The sequence below is a fragment of the Bufo bufo genome, chromosome 1 (assembly GCF_905171765.1).
Source record: "Bufo bufo chromosome 1, aBufBuf1.1, whole genome shotgun sequence".
Taxonomy (NCBI): Eukaryota; Metazoa; Chordata; class Amphibia; order Anura; family Bufonidae; genus Bufo; species Bufo bufo.
In genome coordinates this window covers 185,708,508-185,728,157 of record NC_053389.1, presented here as the reverse complement: position 1 = coordinate 185,728,157, position 19,650 = coordinate 185,708,508, and the positions used below count along the sequence as shown (strand labels likewise).

Below are 19,650 nucleotides of genomic sequence, written 5' to 3'. Positions count from 1 at the left end.
CGGCTGTGCATTTTTCATGTGTCGGATCCACCCACAGCTATAGCCCCATTCAATGTGGCTGATGTGCTTGGACACCCGCCATGGTTTCCAGTAGTGTAGTAGTGTAGTAGTGTCTGCTGGAATGGACATTTTTTGGCGTGGTCCAGCAAAGTGCACAGAAATAATCCATGGCTGCATGAAGCGGCAGTGTAACCCCCATTGAAAACCATGGAAGGCAGTTTCCATGTTTTTGGCGCTGTGTGAATGAGGCTTTAGTATAAGGCTGCTCATTACTCGGGGCAGCTACTATCATGAACCTCTGATTGAAGACCACTCCTCATTCAGGAGGATGGGAGCTGAATTTTTAATGATACAAGAGAGTCACAGGTGCAATGTACTACTATCACCATCGTTGTCATTAGCTGCAGGTCTCCAGTTTCCCTGTTACATTCTGTGCTTACATCAATGAGGTGTGTTCTGTCTCCATGACGACAGGGAAACACAACATTCCACAGGCTCTATACAGGAGCTCTGCCGGCTGCACATCAGCTAGTGCTACATTGTACAATAATGGGGGTAGAGAGGAGGCAGGACTGGCATCTCACAAGTACTGGCGTTGGCCATGATTACAAGGCTCCAGTGTCATTCCCACCTGCAAATATCAAGGTAACGTGAGTACGTCCTAGATAAGAAGCCGGGGTTATGTAAGGGTTGATGGAAGTATCTTATGTGTTTGACCATGAGATTTATGTGCTGTGGTTGTAATTTATCTGCTGAGCAGACCATAGATGTGGCAACATTGTTAGCAATGTGAATGTGTTCTGACCAGTTTTGATACCGCAGGGCCTTTATCAGACAAGCTTCAGCTTTTGCAGAGAGCACCAAAGTGATAATATTGTAGATCTAAAAACGGGACCTATTGTCCCCATGTAAAATTATTTCCATTGCTCCCAATTTTATTGCAGTGGAGGATGGATCAGGAGATAATTTTACATAAGGACAGCTTTACACAGTCAGGCCGAAAACGCGCGTCGGGGTAGCGCCATCCTGGTTGTCTTTGCACACTACCTGCCTTAGGTGAGTCTCTCTTCTGGCTTTGCTGGTTCCAGGTCACTTTTTTTTTACCCGATTCTTATTTAAAGGGGTTCTGCAGTTTGGATAGATCATCAGCTTCTGATCGGCGGGGGTCCGACACCCGGGACCCCCCGCCGATCAGCTGTTTGAGAAGGCAGCCACCTCGGCCTTCTCACTGTTTACCGCAGGCCAAGTGACGTCACGACTAGTATCAACTGGCCTGGGCATGACTAAGCTCTGTTCATTTGAATGCAGCTTAGCCCCGTCCAGGCCAGTTGATACTAGTAGTGACATCACTGGGCCAGCGGTAAACAGTGAGAAGGCCTCGGCGCTGCTGGAGCGCCACTGCCTTCTCAAACAGCTGATCTGTGGGGGTCCCGGGTGTCGAACCCCCGCTGATCAGAAGCTGATGATCTATCCAGAGGATAGATCATCAGTTTAAACAAACTGCAGAACCCCTTTAATACTTACCCCAGCATTTGTATATCCATCTGCCAGTATTTTCAACATTAAGGCATTGTGGTAATTATTGCAGAGGCTCTTTATTTATTACTGTTTATATGTGCTGCAATTATACTTTATCAAGATACGTCTATTATTCTTTTTGGTATGCGTGCAGCGCCAGGATGGCGTTCTTTCTGTCACTTTCCTTCCCCTTTTTAATGGCATATATTTTTTTTAATCAGGTTATAATAAAAATTTATATATTTTTATACTGGTACTGTGTGAGCTCCATTTTTCTTTAGTTGCTGGATATACTCGGAAGCTTGTACCGAGTCATTTGATTAGTTGGCCCGTTACTTTGTCACAAATTTTTGTGTGGGTACCTACCTTCTTCTGTAATAGGGTCACTTATGGTCTATATCTCTATTTCTTGTTCACACTTCAGTGTTTGGTCAGTGATTTCCATCAGTGATTTGTGAGCCAAAACCAGGTGCGGGTCAAAACCACAGAACAGGTGCAGATCTTTCCTTATCTCTGAGGCTTCACTATGGGTTTGGCTCACAAATCACTGACTAAACACTGAAGTGTGAACGAGGCCTCAGTGTTTGATCAGTCATTTCCATCAGTGATTGTGAGCCAAAACCAGAAGTGGAAATTACACAGTGATGAGGTATAAGGCCCCTTTCACACGGGCGAGTAGTCCGCGCGGATGCGATGCGTGAGGTGAACGCATTGCACCCGCACTGAATACCGACCCATTCATTTCTATGGGGCTGTTCACATGAGCGGTGATTTTCACACATCACTTGTGCGTTGCGTGAAAATCGCAGCATGCTCTATATTCTGCGTTTTTTTCACGCAACGCAGGCCCCATAGAAGTGAATGGGGCAAGCAAGTGCGGATGCGGTGTGATTTTCACGCATGGTTGCTAGGTGACAGTCTATTCACTGTATTATTTTCCCTTATAACATGGTTATAAGGGAAAATAATAGCATTCTGAATACAGAATGCTTAGTAGGTGATCAATTGAGGGTTAAAAAAAAATAAAAAAATTAACTCACCTTCTCCTCTTGTTCGCGTAGTTCCCGGTCTCTTCTTTACTTCTTTAATGATGAACTACCGGCTAGGACCTGTGGTGACGTCAGATCACATGCTCCAATCACATGGTCCATCACCACGGTGATGGACCATGTGATCTGACGTCACCAAAGGTCCTTTAGCCCACAGCTCATCATTAAAGAAGTAAAGAAGAGACCGGGAACTACGCGAACAAGAGGAGAAGGTGAGTTAATTTTTATTTATTTTTTTTAACTCTCAATTGATCACCTACTAAGCATTCTGTATTCAGAATGCTATTATTTTACCTTATAACCATGTTATAAAGGAAAATAATACAATCTACAGAACACCGATCCCAAGCCCGAACTTCTGTGAAGAAGTTCGGGTACCAAACATGCGTGATTTTTCTCACGCGAGTGCAAAACGCATTACAATGTTTTGCACTCGCGTGGAAAAATCACGGGTGTTCCCGCAACGCACCCGGACATTTTCCCGCAACGCCCGTGTGAAAGAGGCCTAAGGGAAAGATTTGCACTAGGGATCAGTGAATTGATTAGTTCATCCAAACAAATTTACATTTTAAGAAGCATCCCGTCCCAGCTCAGGACGCACTCTTTACCAGCAGGTTAATATGGCCACACATTTCGCGCAGTCTTGTTAATCTCATGAATGCACCATTACTGTGAGTATCGCCTCATGCGTTAAGATATTTAAACGAATCGGCATCAACGAATATGCATGCACCGCTAAAAGAATTTTAGTGGTGTCCACAATCGCTGATTCGTTTCACTAGACCTGTCATTTGGACATGTGCTGATACTGGCAGTTACGGCGCATGCACGATATTATTGCTGCGTCCAATGTGCGGCCATGTTAATCTGCCAGCACATTAGTTAAAGGAGTTCTCCGGGCTTTTAATATGATGACCTATCCTCATGATAGGTCATCAATATCAGATTGGCGGGGGTCTGACACCCGGCACCCCCACTGATCAGCTGTGTAAAGGGAAGGTGCACACAGTGCGCCCGCCCCATATCTCTTCCTGTTCGCAGCTGCTATGTCTATGGGGAGCAGGAAAAGAGAAGGGATACGACACACACGCTCTGAGCGCTCCTTCCCTTCACACAGCTGAGGGCCACCAGTACAGGCAGAGTTTGACAGTAACCATACATTGTCTTGTTCTATATATTATGATTAGGGATGAGCGAATCGACTTCAGATGAAACATCCAAAGTCGATTTGCATAAAACTTCGTTCTAAGGGTCCATTCACAGGTCCGTAGTGTATTGCGGATCCGCAATACACCCGGCCGACACCCCCATAGAACTGCCTATCCTTGTCCACAATTGCGGACAAGAATAGAACATGTTTAATTTGTTTCCAGAACCGCGGACCAGAAGATCGGGGGCGCGCTCCGAAAATGCGGATGCGGACAGCACACTGTGCTGTCCTCATCCATTCCTGCCCCATAGAGAACGAATGGGTCTGCACCCGTTCCGCAAGTTGCGGAACGGATGCGGACCCATTCTACGGACGTGTGAATGGATCCTAATACTGTACAGAGCAGGAGCTAGAACAAAGTATTAAAAGGATGTTTTATGCGAAGTCGATTCGCTCATCCCTAATTATTATATTTTTTGCATCTCTTTCCAGTCTACCATCTCAGAGCCTCTTCCAGCAACACTGAGGGAACTAAGTGAAGCCACAGCATATGATGAACTATTAAATACATTTGAGACAACCACTGGAAGCACTCATAACCGGAAATACTGCGCGGGTGTCCTACCACAGCCCAGTCACCCTCTTCCTCCACCTCATTGGAAGGTTCACTATAATAAGGATTTATGGGATAAGGTGAGAATGGTCCGTCATTTAACCATGTGCTCCGTTTGTGCATTAAAGAGGTATCCAAAAATAGCGCCACACCCATGCACAGGTTGTATGTAGTATTACAGGTCAATCACATTAATTTTAATGGAGCTGAGCTACAATACTGGACACAACCCTTAGACACCTGTGGAGAGAGATACTTGAAAACAATTGGAGCCAAGTTGTACTTAAAGGGCTTGTGCAGTGAAGTAATATTCATTACTTATTAATATTACTCATAATGAATGGGATGAGCAAGTATAATTACATTGTACCGCCACTACACATGAGACAGTGTGCAGGTAAACTTTGAAGAGGATGCAGCCCTCACTGCCGGATCCCCGCTGGATCCCATTATAGTCAAAGGGGTCCGGCGGTGAATGGCAGTATCTGGCTAAAATGGAATCAGTGAACTCTGGTAGGCTGTTCTCTGCCAGAACAGCCTGCCAGATCAGTTAAACAGTGGTGTGAACCTACCCTTAAAGATGATGAAGGTCATAAATATAATATACAGTCAGGTCCATAAATATTGAGACATCGACACAATTCTAAAATTTTTGGCTCTATACACCACCACAATGGATTTAAAATGAAGCAAACAAGATGTGCTTTAACTGCAGACTGTCAGCTTTATTTTGAGGGAATTTACATCCAAATCAAGTGAACAGTGTAGGAATTACAACAGTTTGCATATGTGCCTCCCACTTGTTAAGGGACTAAAAGTAATGGGACAATTGGCTTCGTAGCTGTTCCATGGCCAGGTGTGTGTTATTCCCTCATTATCCCAATTACAATGAGCAGATAAAAGGTCCAGAGTTCTTTTCAAGTGTGCTATTTGCATTTGATGAGATCCAAAGAGCTGTCACTATCAGTGAAGCAAGCCATCATTAGGCTGAAAAAACAAAACAAACCTATCAGAGAGATAGCAAAAACATTAGGCGTGGCCAAAACAACTGTTTGGAACATTCTTAAAAAGAAGGAACACACCGGTGCCAATGGAACTGGTTCTCTTGTATTTATTGATGATGTGACTGCTGACAAAAGCAGGATGAATTCTGAAGTGTTTCGGGCAATATTATCTGCTCATATTCAGCCAAATTCTTCAGAACTCATTGGACGGCGCTTCACAGTGCAGATGGACAATGACCCAAAGCATACTGCAAAAGCAACCAAAGAGTTTTTTAAGGGAAAGAAGTGGGATGTTATGCAATGGCCAAGTCAATCACCTGACCTGAATCCGATTGAGCATGCATTTCATTTGCTGAAGACAAAACTGAAGGGAAAATGCCCCAAGAACAAGCAGTACCTGAAGACAGTTGCAGTAGAGGCCTGGCAGAGCATCACCAGGGATGAAAACCAGCGTCTGGTGATGTCTATGCGTTCCAGACTTCTGGCTGTAATTGACTGCAAAGGATTTGCAACCAAGTATTAAAAAGTGAAAGTTTGATTTATGATTATTATTCTGTCCCATTACTTTTGGTCCCTTAACAAGTGGAAGGCACATATGCAAACTGTTGTAATTCCTACACCGTTCACCTGATTTGGATGTAAATACCCTCAAATTAAAGCTGACAGTCTGCAGTTAAAGCACATCGCGTTTGTTTCATTTCAAATCCATTGTGGTGGTGTATAGAGCCAAAAATTTTAGAATTGTGGCGATGTCACAATATTTATGGACCTGACTGTATTCTACACTAGTTCTAAAAGTGCAACTAGAGCAGCTATAGATGAGGTTTGAGGAAGTCTATGATTTTTTTTTGCTGGAAGAAAGCATATACAGTACAGACCAAAAGTTTGGACACACCTTCTCATTCAAAGAGTTTTCTTTATTTTCATGACTGAAAATTGTAGATTCACACTGCACTGAAGGCATCAAAACTATGAATTAACACATGTGGAATTATATACATAACAAACAAGTGTGAAACAACTGAAAATATGTCATATTCTAGGTTCTTCAAAGTAGCCACCTTTTGCTTTGATTACTGCTTTGCACACTCTTGCCATTCTCTTGATGAGCTTCAAGAGGTAGTCCCCTGAAATGGTTTTCACTTCACAGGTGTGCCCTGTCAGGTTTAATAAGTGGGATTTCTTGCCTTATAAATGGGGTTGGGACCATCAGTTGCGTTGAGGAGAAGTCAGGTGGATACACAGCTGATAGTCCTACTGAATAGACTGTTAGAATTTGTATTATGGCAAGAAAAAAGCAGCTAAGTAAAGCTAAACGAGTGGCCATCATTACTTTAAGAAATGAAGGTCAGTCAGTGAGCCGAAAAATTGGGAAAACTTTGAAAGTAAGGGCTATTTGACCATAAAGGAGAGTGATGGGGTGCTGCACCAGATGACCTGGCCTCCACAGTCACCGGACCTGAACCCAATCGAGATGGTTTGGGGTGAGCTGGACCGCAGAGTGAAGGCAAAAGGGCCAAGTGCTAAGCATCTCTGGGAACTCCTTCAAGACTGTTGGAAGACAATTTCAGGGGACTACCTCTTGAAGCTCATCAAGAGAATGGCAAGAGTGTGCAAAGCAGTAATCAAAGCAAAAGGTGGCTAGTTTGAAGAACCTAGAATATGACATATTTTCAGTTGTTTCACACTTGTTTGTTATGTATATAATTCCACATGTGTTAATTCATAGTTTTGATGCCTTCATAGTCCTGAAAATAAAGAAAACTCTTTGAATGAGAAGGTGTGTCCAAACTTTTGGTCTGTACTGTATGTGTCTGAAATATGCTAAAAGCTCAATCTAGACATGTGGGCACGTTTACGTTATTCTTTACAGTTGAAACTAAGAGCATGGAGGACTCCACTAGATCCAGGAAACCAGAGCAGTGAGATGAAAGCAGAATTCAAGGGACGTCCAGCTCAGCCTACCACCACCAACTTCCATGCAGGTCCGCAACCCTTCTCCTTGGAAAATCACATAAATAGAGGGCCATCCCAGGTTAGTATTACTACTGTATATACAACATTCTTCATGTACAGTATATATTGTATATAGTGAGTTGTAGATAGATGTGAAAGTACAGGTTTCCGTTAAAGGGGTTGTCCACACCTTTACAAGCAATGGCCTATCCTCAATTAGCAGCGGTCCAACAACTCACAACCGTGCTGATCAGCTGGAACTACACAGCTCTGTCTGCGCGGCACAAGTCAACGGCCATGGGTCCCTTAAAGTAAATGTTTTTCGTGACGCCAGTGAAGCAACAAGGGTAAAGGGTGTAGTTGGTACCCAGGTGTAGGAATGCCAAAGTGGTGTAGGGTGGCCTAAATGTCTCTTAATGTTGGTGCACGTGTCACAGTGCTCCTACCTGGATACGCTGGAACCCAGGCGTTGTCGTCCGAAGCAGAAAAAGGGGTAGTAGTAGTAGGGGATGAAGAAATAAATGGAGTCCAGACCTTGTGATGAAGTTGATAACAGCTTTACTTTTACAGGTTTTGTCTTGGTTTCCAGCAGGCTTTTGCATTAACTGTGGCAGGCAAACTCCTCTCTGCTACATCTGTTGCTCTCTGGCTCTGCTGTGCTAACAGGCTGGCTATAGAACTCAGCTTCTTTTTTATGCTGTACTTCACTTTGTAATCTGGTCTGTCTCTAGCTTTGTCCAGGGAAAAGTTTACTCCTGGTTTCTGAGGCTTCAGGCTTCTGCCTCCATGTCCAGCTGACCTTAAGATGCCCCAGCTGTTTCAGACAGGGCTCGTCCAACAGGGACGTGCTCCTGCTGTCTTCCCCTAGCATGGGGTACTCTAGATCTTCCCCTAGAAGGAGGTAAGCTAAACTGACTACAACTACACTCCTCCCTCCCTGCAGCAAGTGGGACACGCCCACCACACCACACCACAGGGGGAGAGGGGGGATAGAATGGAAAAGAAAGCTCCATTCACTGTGAGATAGCTCTGCCGTGTATGCTTCCACCTGCTGGTGAACCATGCATATTGCACGTAAACACAAACAGTTGCAAAATAGGAAATGCATATTATGCAGAACCTGGAAATAAATACATAGGGTGACACGTGGTTAACCATAGAAGATAGTAGCAAGGTGCAGAAGTGGTAATGAACCTCTGGGGCGTTACATGTCCTCTGTAGTGCGAGGTGTTAGATTCCCGTCAATCAGACAGTGATATCTATCCTGAAGATAGCTCATCACTTGTAATGGAGTGGACAACTCCTTGAAAATCTCAAGCTCATCAGTAAGTAAAATTGTAATGAAATTCTAAGGGCTAAAAAGCCTCACAGTCTAATCACTACTGTACATTATGTACAAGAACGATCAGTTCTAAAAATTGAGAAGAAGATAAATACCAATAATAAATTGACACTGATCACCATCTGTCTATTGAGTATGAAACCCTCCCTGAGCTGCCTCCACCACATTTTCTTCAGCTCCTATTTGTATCTAGTATCTGAATATACTGTATTTCTAAAAACTATTTCTGATGGTGATGTGTCTCCTTTTAGGCTATAGTAGCAACTACAGAAAACAGGACGCTATCCGGAGAACCTTTCTACATAAGAGACAAGGGGGTCTTGAGCTTGAATGATATATATGCATCCACTACAGCTCGGGACTTCCGAGCGTTTACAGCGTAAGTAAAACAAGCATAATTGGTACTAAAAACCAGGGTTTTCTTATCTACACTCTATTTTACTACACGTGATACCTATCCTATGGTACCTGTCCTTTTGACAAAAGTCTGACAGGTACATATTAACTTAAAGGGACTGTTCATTATGACTTCTCTTTGTTGAGCAAGTTATGGTAAACCCCCAAGCATCATGAGGGTGGGGACAATCTTTGGTGCAATGTGAATGATTTTCCCAATCTGTTCCAATTGTATACATGTACAACCTATTTCAAAAAGTGATCACTCCAGCAGGGGCAGCCAGGAACTTAAAGTGGCCCTGGAAAAAAAAAACAACTAAAAGTGGCCCCATGTTGTAGGCGGATCCAAACTGACAGAAGGAGCAACACAAACAGGCAGGAATAACAGAAGCAGGCGGATATCAGCACAAAATACCGCTGTAGCAGAACCGAATATCACAATGCAGCACAAAATACTGCCACCCTCGCCATAGTACTCAACTGTATGACCGTCCTGAGTTCAGTGCATAAGTACCTGATACTACCAACATTAATAAATGCTGAGACCATCAGGTCATTATTTACCCAGCCAGGGGCAGTGAGGAGGGCTCAGGCGGCCCCCTGGGCATCGGCTCATGGGAAATTTCCCTGTAAAGTCTCTGGCTGGTTCGGCCCTGGGCTCTAGTTCCATTCATACATCATAGAATGTGTCGGCAGATCAAACTTTCCAGCCGATCGGACACACTTGATCGGTTACCATAGATGCACAGAGCCATTAGTCATTGGTCTCCCGCTGTGTTATTGGCAGTGCCAACATGGCAGGAGGCTCAGGACAGGTATTACAGAGACATCTCACTATCTATGACCATTTTTCCTATAAGAAGTCAAATTTTGCTGTAGGCAGACTGGGTGTTCATTCACTAACACATTCTTATTTTACTCTTTTATGGTAAATGTGTCCGAATTGAATGTATACATAATGGGAGAGATTTATCAAAACTGGTGTACAGTTCTTCTTTACAGCAGTATTTGTATTGGTTTCTTATTTCCAACCCAGGAAAGAACTTGAAGGATATCCCAAAAAAGATATTTTGACGTATTGGCAGGCTGAGGATTACCCTAAGGCCTGGGGACATGGCTTGAAAGAAAACCCCCTACCAAAGGAGAATCAACCAACACTCCGACGACCACCTCCAATGCGGGACGCCCTTCAGTTCCCCACTGCCACTAAATTGCCAAGGATACCACCACGTGCAAAATCTGTCCCACACAGAGGCTTTAAAACCTTAGTACAGGAGAGCTATCAATGGCCACTGGATGCCAAGAGGTCCCAAGATGTTTACTTCCCTCTGGAATGCCCCTGGACCAAACCAAGACAGGGACCATTGCCAGAGATCATGTCTGTTCCTAAAATGTATGAAACAGAATATGAGACCTACGGGAGCGAGAGACCAGTTACACTGTGACACCAGCTGGGAGACAAGAAATGATCTGCCATCACGAGTAAAATAATAATTTAACAGTTTGTAGAATTGTAACCCATCAAATAAAGTGTAACTTACAAAGAACTATCTTGTTTTAACAGTATTTTATGCAAAACACGATTGCTTTCCCTCTTCACTTATGACATGTCTGATTGTTAATAAATCTGCAACTTGGTGTCACCAGTGGGGGCGTGTGTCCCTGCACAGTCTTGCACTGTCCAATCACTGATGCCAATGTGAGACTGTAGAGCAGGGATACTCAACTGGCGGACCGTGGTCCAAATACGGACCGCGGCCGCCAGTTGTCCGGACCCCGGCCATCCTTCAGAGCGCTCCTCCTCTCCTGCACACTGTACCATGCCTGAGGAGGAGCTTACCGGCGCACTTCCTCCTGTCCCACTCCCAGAGCGCTGAGCGCAGTGAGACATGTAGCGCTCCTCCTCTCCTGCACACTCTGGTACGTGCAGGAGGAGGAGCTTACCGGCGCACTTCCTCCTTCCCAGGGGCGCAGTGAGAGACGGCTCCCTCCACATGCAGGCACCAGCGCTTTCATCCGGCACCTGCAGGTGTAGGGAGCTTTCTCCCTCAGTGCGCTCACAGGTCCCTCCTCCCCTGCAGCAGCGGCAGCACATAAGAGAGCTTCAAGCTACAAAGGACACTTACGTGCTGCTGGAGAGGGGAGGGACATCACCACTGCCCCCAATGAAATAAATGTCACATTTGGGAAGGAAGGGGGGTGTGGAGAGGGAGGGCTACTGAGAGGCGGGAACACGTCACTGATTGCAGGAAAGGACTCCAGTCAGTGTCGTGTTCCCATCTCTCCTGGGCCATCTTCTTTAGGTAACCTGATTAAATAAAGTGATTAAGCCCCATCAAACCATGATAGTTTTGTTCCGCATCCAATTCCCATTATTGGGGCATTGGATGCGGACCCCTTAGTTTCAATGGAGCGGAAAAAGATGCAGACAGCACACAGTGTGCTGTCTGCATCTCTTGTGGCCCCATTGTAATTAAGGGGTCCGCATTGGGTCCGGATGCGGAACAAAACTATCATATGTCTGTTCTGTGGCTTGGGTTGCCACCCGGCCAGTAGTTCACCAGCAAGGCTGGTATTTTAGTTCCCTTGCCGGTGCCAGAATTTTCCTGTAATGACTGTTAAGGTACTTTCACACTTGCGGCAGGACGGATCCGACAGGCTGTTCACCCTGTCAGATCCGTCCTGCCGCTATTTCGCCGGACTGCCACTCCCCATTGACTATAGCGGGAGTGGAGCTACGGCGCAGCATGGGAGTGCACGGCGTGAGGCCGCCAGACGAAAAAGTCGGACATGTAGTACTTTTAGTCTGGCGGCCTCTCACAGTGCTGCGCCGTAGCTCTGCCCCATCCCCATCATAGTCGATGGGCACAGTGCAGCGGCACGGCGAAGTAGTGGCAAGATGGATCTTAAAGGGAGAGAAGCCTGTCGGATCCGTTCTGCTGCAAGTGTGAAAGTACCCATACTAATGAGCGCTTCCATCATGGAACGCCCATTAGTACAGCATTTACCTCCACCGCTACTTGTGCTAGTAAAAAAAAATATATATATTACGGTACCTCCACCTCCATTTGCTCACGCTGTGGAGAACACTCCCTGCTGACTAGAAGCTCAGGACAGGACCTACAAGACGTCATCACGTTGGAGCACCGGTCCTGAGCTTGCAGTAAGCAGCGAATGTTCACCGCAGCCAGGTGAATGCTAATTATTTTTTTTTTTTTTGCAAAAGCAAAGAAGGGGGGCACTAATGGGGGCATTACTCTTACTGGGGGCACTAATGGGGACATTATTCTTACTGGGGGCATTATTCTTACTGGGGCACTAATGTGGCCATTACTAATTCTGGGACTTACCCGGGGCACTCCACTATAACGTCAGAGCGCCCCACGCGCATGGATCACATGATCGCATGGCATCTTTACTGTTGGCGTTCAGCTCGGACCTTCACCTGACTGCAGACCCAGGTATGTGGACCTTTAATAAAACTAGTTGAGTACCCCTGCTATACATTGTGACATCATAATGTAATCCTAGATACTATCAACTGCTGACCATACATTGTGACATCATAATGGAATCCTGGATACTATCATCTGCTCACCTTACATTGTGACATCATAATGGAATCCTGGATACTATCACCTGCTGACCATACATTGTGACATCATAATGGAATCCTGGATACTATCATCTTATTACTATACATTGTGACATCATAATAGAATCCTGGATACCATTATCTGCTGACCATACATTGTGACATCATAATGGAATCCTGGATACTATCATCTTATTACTATACATTGTGACATCATAATAGAATCCTGGATACCATTATCTGCTGACCATACATTGTGACATCATAATGGAATCCTGAATACTATTATCTGCTGAACATACATTGTGACATCATAATGGAATCCTGAATACTATTATCTGCTGACTATCCATTGTAACATCATAATGGAACCCTGGATAATATTAAATGCTGACAATACATTGTGACATCATAATGGAATCCTGGATACTATTATCTGCTGACCATACATTGTGACATCATAATAGAATCCTGGATACTATTATCTGCTGACCATACATTGTGACATCATAATGAAATCTTAGATACTATCATCTGCTCACCTTACATTGAGACATCATAATGGATTCCTGGATACTATCACCTGCTGACCATACATTGTGACATCATAATGGAATCCGGGATCCTATTATCTGCTGACCATACATTGTGACATCAGAATGGAATCCTGGATACTATTATCTTATTGCTATACATTGTGACATCATAATGGAATCCTGGATACTATCATCTGATTACTATACATTGTGACATCATAATGTAATCCTAGATACTATCACCTGCTGACCATACATTGTGACGTCATAACGGAATCCTGAATACTATTATGTGCTAACCATCCATTGTGACATCATAATGGAACCCTGGATACTATTATATGCTGACAATACATTGTGACATCATAATGGATCCCTGGATACTATTATCTGCTGACCTTACATTGTGACATCATAATGTAATTCTAGATACTATCACCTGCTGACGATTCATTTTGACATCATAATAGAACCCTGGATACAATCATCTGCTGACCATACATTCTAACATCATAATGGAATCTTAGATACTATCATCTGCTCACCTTACATTGTGACATTATAATGGATTTCTGGATACTATCACCTGCTGACCATACATTGTGACATCATAATGGAATCCGGGATCCTATTATCTGCTGACCATACATTGTGACATCATAATGGAATACTGGATACTATTATCTGCTGACAATACATTGTGACATCATAATGGAATCCTGGATATTATTTTCTGCTGACCATTCCTTGTGACATCATAATGGAATCCTGAATACTATTATCTGCTGGCCATCCATTGTGACATCATAATGGAACCCTGGATACTATTAAATGCTGACAATACATTGTGACATCATAATGGAATCCTGGATACTATCATCTTGTTACTATACATTGTGACATCATAATGGAATCCTGGATACTATTATCTGCTGACCATACATTGTGATATCATAATGGAATCCTGGATACTATTATCTGCTGACCATACATTGTGACATCATAATGGAATCCTGAATACTATTATCTGCTGACCATACATTGTGACATCATAATGGAATCCTGGATACTATCATCTGCTCACCTTACATTGTGACATCATAATGGAATCCTGGATACTATCACCTGCTGACCATACATTGTGACATCATAATGGAATCCTGGATACTATTATCTGCGGACCATACATTGTGACATCATAATGGAATCCTGGATACTATCATCTGCTCACCTTACATTGTGACATCATAATGGAATCCTGGATACTATCACCTGCTGACCATACATTGTGACATCATAATGGAATCCTGGATACTATTATCTGCGGACCATACATTGTGACATCATAACGGAATCCTGGATAGTATTATGTACTGACCATACATTGTAACATCACAATGGAATGCTAGATACCATCATCTGAAGACCATACATTGTGACATCATAATGGAATCCTGGATACTATCATCTTATTACTAGACATTGTGACATCATAATGGAATCCTGGATACTATTATCTGCTGACCATAAATTGTGACATCATAATGAAACCCTGGACACTATTATATGCTGACAATACATTGTGACATCATAATAGAATCCTGGATACTATTATCTGCTCACCTTACATTGTGACATCATAATGGAATCCTGGATACTATCACCTGCTGACCGTACATTGTGACTTCATAATGTAATCCTGAATACTATTATCTGCTGACCATCCATTGTGACATCATAATGGAACCCTGGATAATATTATCTGCTGACAATACATTGTGACATCATAATGGAATTCTGGATACTATTATCTGCAGACCATACATTATGACATCATAATGTAATCCCGAAAACATTATGACATCATGATGTAATCCTAGATACTATCATCTGATTACTATATATTGTGATATCATAATTTAATCCTAGATACTATCACCTGCTGACCATCCATTGTGACATCATAATAGAACCCTGGATACTATTATATGCTGACAATACATTGTGACATCATAATGGAATCCTAGATACTATCACCTGCTGACCATACATTGTGACATCATAATGGAATCCTGAATACTAATATCTGCTGACTATCCATTGTGACATCATAATAGAACCCTGGATACTATTATCTGCTGACCATACATTATGATATCATAATGGAATCCTGGATACTATTATCTGCTGACCATACATTGTGACATCATAATGGAATCCTGTATGCTATTATCTGCTGACCATATATTGTGTTAAAGGGGGTATTAATTATTGATATTTATGCAAATCTCAATAATTAATATTCATAAATAGGCATGAGTCGTCTTGTGATAGCTCCGCCTATTTATGCCTTACCTAACAACAAAACACTACTGATTGCCCTACGCTACTCACTAAACTAGCTGCATGCGCCTTACTATCACTATACTACGGCGGCGACTACTAAAAACACCATACACTGTATTATGAACAATAAGGAATATTTATTACACAATACACTTATACAAGTCTAACAATACGCTATACCTATATATATTCATGGATCAATGGATATGAATATACATACATATAGACGTACACACAGAAACAGTACTACAATAAACACAATACAAGCCTAACTACACTACACAGTACAATCCCAAATTCCACCCCACATACTATCTATACATTACAATAATACATTCATACACACAAATATCAGTAACCCACCCGCCTGACTAATCACTATCCCTACGGGGTACAAGGGGTTAAACACAATGGTGGCTCTGCAGGGGTTAATACCTGCAGGCCAAGGGACACAGGGTTCTGGGAGGTTAATGCTCTGCTGACTTGCAGAGCAGGGGAACAGAGCATTGAAGGGGTTAATGCTCTTCAGAGGGGTTACTGCTGGAGGTCTGCCAGGGTCTTAGCAGGGGTTACTGGGGCAGCAGGGTAGGGGATAAGGGCAGCAACCATGCTGTGGCGATTACAGGGTCCACAGGGGGACTGCTGGGCACTGAAGGGGTTAATGTTGGGGCAACATGGGACAGGCAGTGTAGGGGTTACTGCTGGAGGTCTGCCAGGGTCTCAGCAGGGGTTAATGTGGAGGTGGTGTAGCATGTCAGGGGTTCTGTGTTGTAGGGGTATCAGGGCAGCAGGAACAGGGGTTCAGGGGTTAAGGAGGAAGCAGGACAGGGGAAATCGATACTTAGCCAGCTGCTCCGGCCTTCTGCTCTCCTCCTCTGGGCTGCTCTGGGTTCAACTACTCAGGCTAGCCTCCTCCACTTCTCTTCAGAGCGTTGCCAGCCTTTCAGGTATGTGCAGGCTGTATGGGGTTAGCGTAGCTCCTTCGCTGGCTGCGCTCTCTCCTCTTAGTGGTGGGGGGGGGGGATCTTCACTCTGGCATGCAGGGGGTACTCCTGAGCGCAGAGCACAGCGCTCTGCTGGGCGGCAGGCAGGGGTTCTCTGTCCCAGCGCCGGGGGCGCTCACCTTCCGGGGGGGACGGGGGACGGATCTGTCCGAGCGCAGTGCTGCTGGGGTATTTAAACCCCGCAGCGCTCACGCCCGTTTTACCTTTGATCCTCCCGCCTGTGGAGATATCGCACATCTCTGGCGCTGTAATTACAGCGCCGGAGGTGGGCGGCACACAGGGGCATGGGAACATCTCCAGCGCTGATGGTGACAAAGGGCAGATGATCTTTATTGATCATCTGTCCTTTGAAGAGGCCAAAACTGGACATAATTGTCCAGTTGTCGGTCTCTCCCCACCCAGCAGGCACATTCCAGAGGGGGGTTGGGGCATCCATGGGAGCTTCTGGGGACAGTTTAACTGTATATATATACACTTATAGATGCTTGGGGCATATCCATAAGTATATATATATACTGTATATATATATATATATATATATATATACATACATACATACATATATAACACAGGGGGTCTCAATGGGCAGCAATAAGCCCACCTATACATATATTATATACATAGAGATGTATGCTGACAAAGGGGCACACATACATCTCTATGTATACACCTACTACCTGGACGGGCCCATGCAAAAGGGCCAATATATATATGCATATATGTAAGGGCATATATACATATATATTTAAATCCAACACTCCCCTCAACAATCCCCCTGTTGTCGAAATACGACAATAAACTTTGGGGAAGTGTTGGGATATATTTGCCCCCTCAACCCCCCTCTTGGTAACAGTTCAGGAAGGACATAAGTAATATGACCCTTAGGTACCTAGTCATCACCCATCGCGCACTAACACCTCCGACCTGCCCTTCAACGTAACCAGGCGTCTCCATCCACAGAATACACCGTCTTCTTCTCTGGAACTTTCTTGGTCTGTGGTCTGTCAGTGTCAATCTTCAGGTATCAGCCTCTCCCAATGACTCTGGAATGGCTTCACCCTCACAGTCTATAGGTCGATCCACGTAGCAACCGTGGACTGGCCTCCTTTCGTTCTCGCTGTCAGTGTCGATCTTTAGGTACCCGCTGCCGTCCCTATCTTAGTAATTCTTTAGTCAGACTCTGGGATAGCTCCACCCTCACGATCTCCAGGTAGTACGGTCAACCGTGGAATGGCTTCCTGTTAGTAACGGCACGACTTTTCTTCCGACACTGCTTCTTCCATCCTATATGTTCAGGGGACTATATAACCACTTCGGTCCAGTTATTTTGGCCAAATCAATAGTTGCTGAGAAGTATATACAGACCAGGAACTTCCAGCATCGCCGGCCGCATATGCGTTCCAATATGCGTTCCAAGGACCGGAAGTGACGCATCGCGTCATTGCAATGCGGTCCACTTACCGGAAGTGCCTTCTCCTTGGCATCCGTTAACACGTGTCAGCACCAGCGCTTAAAAAGCAAGCGCTGACACAGTGCCATGAGCCCTCCAGTCTCCTAGCATACGAGCTGCACTTTCTACAGGGTCCCCCTCTGTCTGGTGAGTACACAGCATCATTTACACCATGGACCTGTTTTGTTCTATGTTCAAGCACCGATTGACATAGAACTAATTTATTATAGATCAGTATACTACTGCAATGAATGTCATACACACAGCGTCTATATCTTCAGATTTGCATAAACATCTGTGTGAGTACATAGCATTATCTACACCATGGACCTTATACTATAGATCAGTATATTACTGCAATTAATGTCTGACATACAGTGTCTATATCTTCTGATTTGCATAAATATCTGACATAGAGTACCTTTTACCCTCAGACTTCATCATACATACGGACAAGAGGTACATATCTGTATACACAGCGCCATCAAGTATGCTAAGGAGCTAAGTACCATCTCTTTTCTTTTTTTGAAGCATCATCTTCTTGCTTTCTCCATTCCCTACGTATAGTACATTGTCATCACCTCCTGATGAGCTGCTGTATGCAGCCGAAACGCGTTGGGATTGTGTCTTTATTATATTAGACTTATTCTTTTTGTTTTGTTCACTGGATCAATATTTCCCGATCCAGCTTTTCTAAGTAGGGCATCACTAGGGCCATATCTAAGCCTAGGTACGGGGGCAGGGTGTCTCCACCATCAGGGGACATCCCTGTGCTAAGGACATAGTTCCATAGGGTCGTCTAGGGAGAGTAACTTTCCACAGACTTACCCAATATTACCCCCGTCCCTATAGTGATTCAGTATTTCACCACCTATCTATAATAGGAGGTTCGTTTTCTTTTTATATATCAGAGCATCTGAGCATATTGACCACTCTTGCTCATACCCATTTATTAATAAAGGTATCAAGTTTTCTAATTAAGCACGTTAATTTCCAATTTTTCTTCCAAACCTATTTTTCCTACGTGTAATTTATCAATAGATATCCTCCCAAGTGTTTTCAAACATTAATTCACACAGAGCATGGCAAGTTTCCTGTCCGGGACTCTATTTACAGAGGAACTATTAAGAGAAGCCAAAGATATCTTCTCTGATAAAGAAATACTGGGTTTAGCCTCATCTACATCCTGCAAGATAGCCTTCAGGGACCTGTACTCCGGCTACAAAGACAATATCAAGTCGTGGTGGGAGATCAGGTCCCTGGAGAGCTATATAGAACATAAAATTGTTCCTAGAGGATTACGCATTCCGATTAAACCAGCTGTCCGCATCCTTTCAGCACAATTGATCACTAAGTGGGAACAGGAATTAACCTCTAGCTCCCTTAGGTTAATGACCCTACTTCTGGAAGAGGAGAAAAAAGTATTTGAGAAAACGTCAACTAGTCTCAAAGACCTTACTGAAGGGGTTTTAAAATTTAAAACAGACCCCGAATTTAATAAGAGAGAGTCCTCATTGCAGACATCGGTAGAACGTTTTCAAAACCTTCTGAAAGAAAGAAAGCCAATTCACAAAAGATCTAGCTGAGTTCCGAGAAAACCGGGCCTATAACCTTGATACCAAGACACCAATCTTTTCAGAATCCGAAGTGTCCTCTTCAGAAGCCGACCTCTCGGACTCTGAACCAGCTAG

General features: G+C 43.9%; 1 protein-coding gene across 3 annotated transcripts; it reads left to right on the top strand.

Moving 5' to 3' along the window:
* The first annotated feature begins 509 nt into the window (after positions 1-509).
* LOC120986902 lies at positions 510-10,531 on the top strand. Of its 3 annotated transcripts, none has more exons than XM_040415588.1 (5): positions 510-645; positions 4,210-4,380; positions 7,208-7,369; positions 8,884-9,011; positions 10,065-10,531. In XM_040415588.1, the coding sequence occupies exons 1-5, from the start codon at positions 550-552 to the stop codon at positions 10,471-10,473; spliced, it is 966 nt and encodes a 321-aa protein (XP_040271522.1). In that variant the 5' UTR covers positions 510-549; the 3' UTR covers positions 10,474-10,531. The 3 variants fall into 3 exon arrangements, with proteins under 3 accessions (XP_040271522.1, XP_040271521.1, XP_040271520.1); XM_040415587.1 differs by having other exon boundaries at positions 4,210-4,410; XM_040415586.1 differs by having other exon boundaries at positions 4,210-4,419.
* Positions 10,532-19,650: the final 9,119 nt, after the last annotated feature.

Excerpts from the sequence above, each read along its gene's own strand:
- LOC120986902 (XM_040415586.1), top strand. The coding sequence starts at position 550 with ATGGGGGTAGAGAGGAGGCAGGACTGGCATCTCACAAGTACTGGCGTT. Across the intron at positions 646-4,209 it reads TCCCACCTGCAAATATCAAG|TCTACCATCTCAGAGCCTCT; the intron begins GTAACGTGAGTA and ends ATCTCTTTCCAG. Across the intron at positions 9,012-10,064 it reads GACTTCCGAGCGTTTACAGC|GAAAGAACTTGAAGGATATC; the intron begins GTAAGTAAAACA and ends TTTCCAACCCAG.